General features: G+C 46.7%; 1 protein-coding gene across 1 annotated transcript; it reads right to left on the bottom strand.

The window, feature by feature from the left end:
- Positions 1 to 5,602: 5,602 nt before the first annotated feature.
- On the bottom strand, positions 5,603 to 7,165 carry LOC109204278 (ATP-dependent RNA helicase DDX54-like). Its single transcript, XM_019365085.2, has 5 exons — positions 7,020 to 7,165; positions 6,816 to 6,929; positions 6,615 to 6,725; positions 6,408 to 6,499; positions 5,603 to 6,244 (listed from the first exon to the last, which is right to left on the bottom strand). Exons 2-5 carry the CDS (start codon positions 6,863 to 6,865, stop codon positions 6,228 to 6,230), a joined length of 270 nt encoding a protein of 89 aa, XP_019220630.1. The 5' UTR covers positions 6,866 to 6,929; positions 7,020 to 7,165; the 3' UTR covers positions 5,603 to 6,227.
- Positions 7,166 to 8,396: the final 1,231 nt, after the last annotated feature.

The raw sequence follows: 8,396 nt of genomic DNA, 5'->3' as shown, positions 1-8,396 counted from the left end.
CCGTAGCAATGGGCCAGACACCCCATACTCCCGCAACACCTCCCACAGGACACCCCGAGGGACACGGTCGAATGCCTTCTCCAAGTCCACAAAACACATGTAGACTGGTTGGGCAAACTCCCATGCACCCTCAAGTATCCTCGAGAGGATAAAGAGCTGGTCCAGTGTTCCGCGACCAGGACGAAAACCGCATTGTTCCTCCTGTATCCGAGGTTCGACTAACGGACGAACTCTCCTTTCCAGCACCCTGGCATAGACTTTCCCAGGGAGGCTGAGGAGTGTGATCCCCCTGTAGTTGGAACACACCCTCCGGTCTCCCTTCTTAAAGATGGGGACCACCACCCCGGTCTGCCAGTCCAGGGGTACTGCCCCTGATCTCCACGCAACATTGTAGAGGCGTGTCAACCAGGACAGCCCTACAACGTCCAGAGCCTTCAGGAACTCGGGCGGACCTCATCAACACCAGGGGCTCTGCCACCGAGGAGTTGTTTAACTGCCTCAGTGACCTCGACCCCAGAAATTGGCGGGTCATTCCCCTCACCCCCAGACTCTGCTTCCTCCTCGGAAGACGTGTCAGTGGGATTAAGGAGGTCCTCGAAGTATTCCTTCCACCGTCTGACAATTTTCTCAGTCGACGTCAGCAGCGCACCGCCAGCACTATACACAGTGCAGGTAGAGCACCGCTTTCCCCTCCTGAGACGCCTGACGGTTTGCCAGAATCTCTTCGAGGCAGTCCGAAAGTCTTTTTCCATGGCCTCTCCGAACTCCTCCCACACCCGAGTTTTTGCTTCAGCCACTGCCCGAGCCGCATTCCGCTTGGCCTGTCGATACCTGTCAGCTGCCTCTGGAGTCCCACAGGCTAACCAAGCCCGACAGGACTCCTTCTTCAGCCTGGTGGCTCCCTTCACCTCTGGTGTCCACCATTTGGTTCGGGGATTACCACCACGGCAGGCACCAACCACCTTGCGGCCGCAGCTCAATGCAGCAGCTTTGGCGATGGAGACGCTGAACATGGTCCATTCGGACTCAATGTCCCCAGCCTCCCTCGGAATGTTGTTGAAGCTCTGCCGGAGGTGTGCGTTGAAGATCTCGCGGACTGGGGCCTCTGCTAGACGTTCCCAGCACACCCTCACTACGCGTTTAGGTGCACCGGGTCTGTCCAGCGTCCTCCCCCGCCACCTGATCCAACTCACCACCAGGTGGTGATCAGTTGACAGCTCAGCCCCTCTCTTTACCCGAGTGTCCAGAACATATGGTCGCAGGTCTGGTGATACGATTACAAAATCGATCATCGACCTGCGGCCTAGAGCATCCTGGTGCCACGTGCACTTATGGACACTCTTATGTTCAAACAAGGTGTTCGTTATGGCCAAACTGTGATTTGCACAGAAGTCCAATAACAAAACACCACTCGGGTTCAGATCAGGGAGGCCGTTCCTCCCAATCACGCCCCTCCAGGTCTCGCTGTCATTACCCACGTGAGCATTGAAGTCTCCCAGTAGGACAACAGAGTCTCCAGGTGGGGCACCTTCCAGCACCCCCCCCAGGGACTCTAAGAAGGCTGGGTACTCTGAACTGCCACTCGGCGCATAAGCGCAGATGACAGTCAGGACCCGTTCCCCGACCCTGAGGCGCAGGGAACAAACCCTCTCATCCACCGGGAAAAACCCCAACGTACCGGCAGCAAGCCGGGGGATATTAGAATACCCACCCCAGCCCGCCGCCTCTCACCAGGGGCAACTCCAGACTGAGACAGAGTCCAGCCCCTCTCCAGGAGACTAGTTCCAGAGCCCAAGCCATGCGCAGAGGTGAGCCCGACTATATCTAGCCGGTACTTCTCAACCTCACGCACTAACTCAGGCTCCTTCCCCACCAGAGAGGTGACATTCCATGTCCCTATTGCCAGTCTTGGCAGCCGGGGATCGGTCCGCCAGGGCCTCCGCTCCTGGCCGCCGCCCGACACACAATGCACCCGACCCCTATGGCGCCTCCTGCGGGTGGTGGGCCTGCGGGAGGATGGGCCCATGTCTCCTCTTCGGGCTGTGCCCGGCCGGGCCCCATGGACTAAGGCCCGGCCACCAGACGCTCGCCCTCGGGCACCCTCCCCGGGCTTTTTATAAAACATGAATTATATTTCTTATTTTGTTGGTTTGTTATTTTTGTTGGTTAAGTGAACATGCCCAATACAGTTATAATAAAGGTCGTCAATGTCACAGTTATTTTTGAACATACATGTCAAATTTCCTTTCTTCAAACTTTCCTTCCCTAAATGTCCTTTCCTTCCCTTAGTACCTGGCAAGGTACTAAGAGCATGTGCCCACCAGCTCACCCTCATCTTCACCAGACTCTTCAACTTCTCACTGGATCAGGCAGCCATCCCATCCTGTCTAAAATCAGCCACAATCATCCCAGTGCCGAAGAAGTCTCCCATCACCAGCCTGAATGATTACCGCCCTGTGGCCCTCACGCCGGTAATCATGAAATGCTTTGAGAGACTAGTCCTTCAGCATATCAAGGATTACCTCCCCCAGAATTCGACCCCCACCAGTTTGCATACCGCGCAAACAGATCCACTGAAGACGCCATGGCCACAGCCCTCCACACTGTGCTGAGTCACCTAGAGCAGGGGCAGAGCTACGTCCGAATGCTCTTCGTGGACTACAGCTCAGCCTTTAATACAATCATCCCGGACATCCTCATCACCAAACTGGTCACTCTTGGCCTCCCTCCTCTCACATGTGCCTGGATAAAGGACTTTCTCACAAACCGGCCCCAGACTGTAAGACTCGCCCTCATCTCTCCTCCACTCGCACACTGAGCACCGGCTCCCCACAGAGCTGTGTGCTGAGCCCCCTCCTGTATTCTCTCTACACCCACGACTGCAGTTCGACCCACAACAACAATCTCATCATCAAGTTTGCTGATGACACCACGGTAGTCGGACTCATCTCAAAGGGAGACGAGGCAGACTACAGAGAGGAAGTCCTGAAGCTGGCAGCCTGGTGTTCAGAAAACAACCTGGCACTGAACACTAAGAAAACCAAAGAGCTCATTATCGACTTCAGGAGACACAGCACTGACTTAGCCCCCTTTACATCAACGGGGAGTGTGTGGAGAGGGTCCACACCTTCCAGTTCCTTGGTGTCCTCATCTCTGCTGACATCTCCTGGACAGACAACATCTCAGCGGTCGTCAAGAAGGCCCAACAGCGGCTGCACTTCCTGAGAGTCCTCAGGAGGTACAAGCTGAACTCCAACCTGCTGCTGACCTTCTACCGCTCGTCCATTGAGAGACTGCTAACCTACTGCATCACAGTATGGTACGGCAGCTGCACTAAGGCGGATAGAGCGAGGCTTCAGAGTGTGGTCAAGACAGCACAAAAAATCATCGGCTGCCCTCTCCCCTCCCTGATGGACATTTATTCCTCCCACTGCCTCAGCAGAGCAGCAAACATCATCAAGGACAGCTCCCACCCTGGTTTCAACATGTTCAGCCTGCTTCCCTCAGGGAAACGCTACAGGTGCATCAGCACAAAAGCCCACAGACTCAAAAACAGTTTCTTCCCTGAAGCCATAACCACCCTGAACTCACACATGCACCGATAACACAGCCCCCCCACCCCAATTTGTTTTCTTCCCATTTCCTCTATGAACCACCACTGTGCAATACCAAATTCTATGTGCAATAACCCAACTGTACACACACAACACTATTTATTATTACATATTACTTTTTTAAAACCGGCTTGTATATTTGTACATTTTATATATATATATTTTTCCCTCTGTTAATACTGTCCATATGTATATAGTGCTGCCCCGCCCCAGCATGTTTGCACTGAGTAGGAGATGTTCTGTATCTCATTGTACAACCGTATAGTGACAATACAGGCATTCTATTCTAAGTGACTGACAAAAAAAGAAAACTTTACCAGACAAGATTAAAAATATTTTAAAACTGGACATGTAAATGATGTTTACTATTAGGTCTGCACTTTACATAAGCAGAGATGTTAAAATTAATAAATTACTTGAAGAAAAAAAACTTCTATACCAGAGCAATGACTGAAAAAACAATATACAATAACACAGTACAGACTCAATATCCACTAACCTATTCAGCTGCTTGTTAATGCAAATATCTAATCAGCCAATCACACGTCAGAAAAAAAAAAAAGGTGATTTAAGTGACTTTGAAGGCAGCATTGCTGTTGGTGACAGATGGGCTGTTTTACCTTTTTCAGACACTCCTGATCTTCTCAGATTTTCTCAGGAATTTACAGAGAATAGTCCAAACAGAAAAGCGAAATAAACATTTCCCTGGGTAAAAATGCCTTGTTGATGCCAGAAGTCAGAGGGGCATGGCCATGCTGAAGGCAAGAGGAATTCTAAGCCAGTTTCTCAACCCAGCCCATCTGATATCAAAAACCACAACACATTCAAAGTCAATTAAAAGTCGCCTTTCTTGCCCGTTCCGATGCTCGCTTTGAACTTTGAAATGAGACCACTTGGACAGCAGTAATGATAAATAATTGTGAATAGGACATGTTTACAGAATTTAATGTGGTTTTTATACAGTAGCTAACTAAGTACTCCAAATTACACATCAGACGCCATTGCTGCTGCCCTTCACTATTCCCTCTCCCATCTGGAAAACAAAGACTTATACATTGAAGTACTTTTTGTTGATTACAGCTCCACCTTCAATACAGTCATCCCTTACAAACTCACTCACAAGCTGGCAACACTCGGCCTGCACCCCACCCTCTGTGGCTGGCTACTGGACTTTTGACTGGCAGGCCCCAGTCCGTCAGGATCGGCAACAGGACTTCAGCCAGCATTATTACAAACACTGGCGTTCCACAAGGTTGCGTCCTCAGTCCCATCCTCTACACCCTGTACACCCACAACTGTGTCACCTCCAACAAAGATAACATCATTTTGAAGTTCGCGAATGACGCTGCAGTGATTGGTCGCATCACTGGAGGGGAAGAAGCAGCTTACAGGAGAGAGGTGGCCGGTCTGGTGTCATGGTGTGAGGACAAAAACCTCACCCTCAACACTGATAAGACAAAGGAGATAATAGTGGACACGAGGATGAAGAGGAGGCCTCACCAACCGCTGTTTATCTGGGGCTTGAAGTGGAGAGGGTGAGCAGCTTTAGATACCTGGGCGTCTACATCTCTGAGGACCTCACCTGGACACCGAACACCACACAGCTGGTCAAGTCCAGAGTCCAGAGGAGAGCTGCCTCCATCCTCAAAGACCCCACACACACCCAACACGGACTGTTCACACTTCTGCCCTCAAGACGAAGGTTCAGAAGTGTGAAATCCAGAACATCCAGACTCAACAACTCCTTCTTCCCCACTGCTATCAGGCTCATGGACAGCTGACCTATTTTGAACAGTAATAATAACTTTTGCACATCAGGTCATCCTGCATATTAAGCTCATTACTCTTTTACACACATCTCTGTTTCACACTTCAATATTTTGTCTTCTTTTTTGTCTTCATTTATTTATTGTACTATTTGTATTTTATATGTTGTATTTCTATTGTACATATTAATCAGCATCTGTGTGTGGACAGCAAAGAAAGAATTTCATTGCACAGAGAAATGCCTTTTTGTTCTTTGGACACATGACAAAAAACAGTTTGAATTTTGAATCTTGAAATTAAGCACCAAATATCTGTATTTTCCCAATTTGATAAGACATATTTCAGTACTCCAAAACACTTTTATTAGACTGCCAACATGCTTACAAGTAGTAAATCCAGGTTAGTGGATCATAATTAAACATAACTCTGTGGCAAACGCAGAGTTTAGCAGGCCATCAAGGAAGAAGTGACGTGCATTTTTGCAGCGTAAAGATGCACAAATCATTTTCTCCTTAATCTACAGTCACACAAAGCGCCAGGAAAATCTTTGGTGATGTTCTCAGGTGATTCTGACGCTTACTTCCTCGTGATGTCCTCCACACCATCAACCCTCTGTCCTCCTCACAGCTTCTTCCTCAGCTTGCCTTTCTTATAGCCACCCCTTCCAAAACCTGACTTTTTCACTTCTCCGAGACACTTTTTGTTCTTGGAGCGGAGCTTGCTCATCCCCCCGCCCTGCAGGAACTGGTGCTTCTGCTTTTTCTTGCGCTGCTTCATGATCTGATCCTTTGTTTTCAGCTCCGAGCGTGCTTTGTGGTCACCGGAGCTCTGTACGTTTGGACCTCGTCAGCCACGGCCACGACCTGGGAGAGGCACGACACAACAAAGAGGTTGGAGGTTATAGCTTGCAAGGCTGGAAGAGTGACGTTAAGTATTTACTTTTAGACTTGAGTTAAAACATGGTGGCTGATGGTCTATATTTAACAGGCAGACGTGTTTGTGCTATTCATTTTGATGCCGTCCTACCTCTTGCTGGCTTCCTGCCTCCTCCGCCTGTTTCTCCGTCTGATCCAGATCCTGTATCATCAATCTTGTATTTTTTCTTCCACTCCTCATAACTGACATGTTGTCAAGTGATACAACATCTTCACAATACAGCTTAACATTGACATAGGAGTAGAGAAGAGGGTCATTAAGAGCAGCACACAGAGAAGCTTTTTGTTGGAAGGATACAAGTTCTTCCTGTTCTTCTTGTTACTGATAACCTGACCGCTGTCTGTTTTGATCTTCTTCTTCTGGTCTTCTTTTCCAGTTTCTCTCACAAAACGCTTCTTCTTACGGTCCCTAAAAAAACAAGGGGGGAAAAAAGACTTTAAATTATAGTTTTAAATGACCATTTTATGGATATTGAGTCAAACATAGGGAAATTTGTACCATTTCATCATTTTTTTCTGCTGGTTAAGGCGATCGCCTTCATCTCCCATGAGATCAAGGACAGCTGAAGAGGCCTGCTGTTCAAAAGCACTGCCCTCTCCACCGAGACTCAACCTGTCGACGCGTAACACAGGACAAAACAGCATAAAACACAAAGCCATTCACATTTTTTAAAGAAACAGATGCAACAGTTTAATGCCTCACCCTCTCTCAGAGTCAAAGTCTTTAGGTCTGTAAGGGATATAATACTCTTCATCTTTGCCTGACTGCCTTTTTTTCTTGGTCTTTGGTCGTTCTTCACCATCTTCCTGCTAACCTCTTCTTTTACCACCTACCACCTCTGAAAACACCCCCTGGTGGAAATGGAAAGAATTACATGGTACAAAGTGACAAAACATGATACAGAGATCCTACTATCTTCCTCTTCTAGTTTGTATACAACATCAGCTACATCAAAACTGCATTTTATTTTGCTTCATCTCCATCAGACAGCACAAACAACTTTCTCTTTTTGACTCAAATATTGGTTTTGAATGAAAATGATGAAACAATCCTGGGTGTTTATTCAACTTGTGAGCAGGTTTCTAATCCACCGTACTATTATTATTGACACTAGTACATGTTCTTGCTGCTGGCAAACTAATACACTTAAGAACATAAAGCAAAGCAAAAAAGTGAAAAGTAGGTCTTGCCTATATAAATAAACATAAGACAATTGTGAGACTTTGACATAGTAACATCTGCAGTAATATTTACACCTCTGATGACATCTCACAAGGGTTAGCTTTATTTTGAAACCAAGATTGTTTACACAAAGTTTGTAATTGCAGAGAAATACTCCATTTATTTTGGTCATTTCATTTTCGAGCAGGAAGCTCACCTTTTTTGTTATACCCTTTAGATGAATAGAGAGTTTTTTAATTAAATACATATTCTTTAAATAATGTTCCCTCTTATAAAAAGTAGGATAATTAAAAAAAATTTAAATAAAACAGAAAAATGTCTGTTTTTCTGTTGTCTGTTATATAACATTAGGTATGTTCGTGGCAATTAATTTCTTAATCAGCTAAACAGGTCATTTAAGAAACAGTCAAATATTAAGTTAAATTTGAAAACGGTTTAAAAAAAAATATCCCCATTCCAAAATTTCACACGACAATCTCATTGGCTCACGGAGTGATGATGTCACAAGGTCGCCTTAAGAACCTTTAATCCTTTGAAGTTTTTTCCACAAATAGGGGTGAGACACAGCTATTCTTAGTTCGTTTCTTCGCAGCATTTGCAGCCTTCAAACGTTCACCACAGAAAGTTTTGGAAAGCTTTTCAGAGTCGTCGTGTACAACCTTCAACATGTATCCAACAAGACACCAACCAAAACAAAATGAACACGCCGCTTCTCCTTCCTGGCGTGGCCGGCCAATTTCCCCAAATGAGCTCTTATCCATCCAAAGGGCATTACATGACAGTAGGAAGGAAAACTACCACCTCCAGAATAAAATTCAAAAAATTGAAGAAGAGAAACTTCAACTGGAGGAGAAGTGTAGACAGATGGAAGTGCAAAATAAAAACCTGGAGGAAAGA

The sequence above is a fragment of the Oreochromis niloticus genome, linkage group LG11 (assembly GCF_001858045.2).
Source record: "Oreochromis niloticus isolate F11D_XX linkage group LG11, O_niloticus_UMD_NMBU, whole genome shotgun sequence".
Taxonomy (NCBI): Eukaryota; Metazoa; Chordata; class Actinopteri; order Cichliformes; family Cichlidae; genus Oreochromis; species Oreochromis niloticus.
Note: the sequence above shows the minus strand (reverse complement) of the source record. Positions and strands in the feature narration are given on the sequence as shown.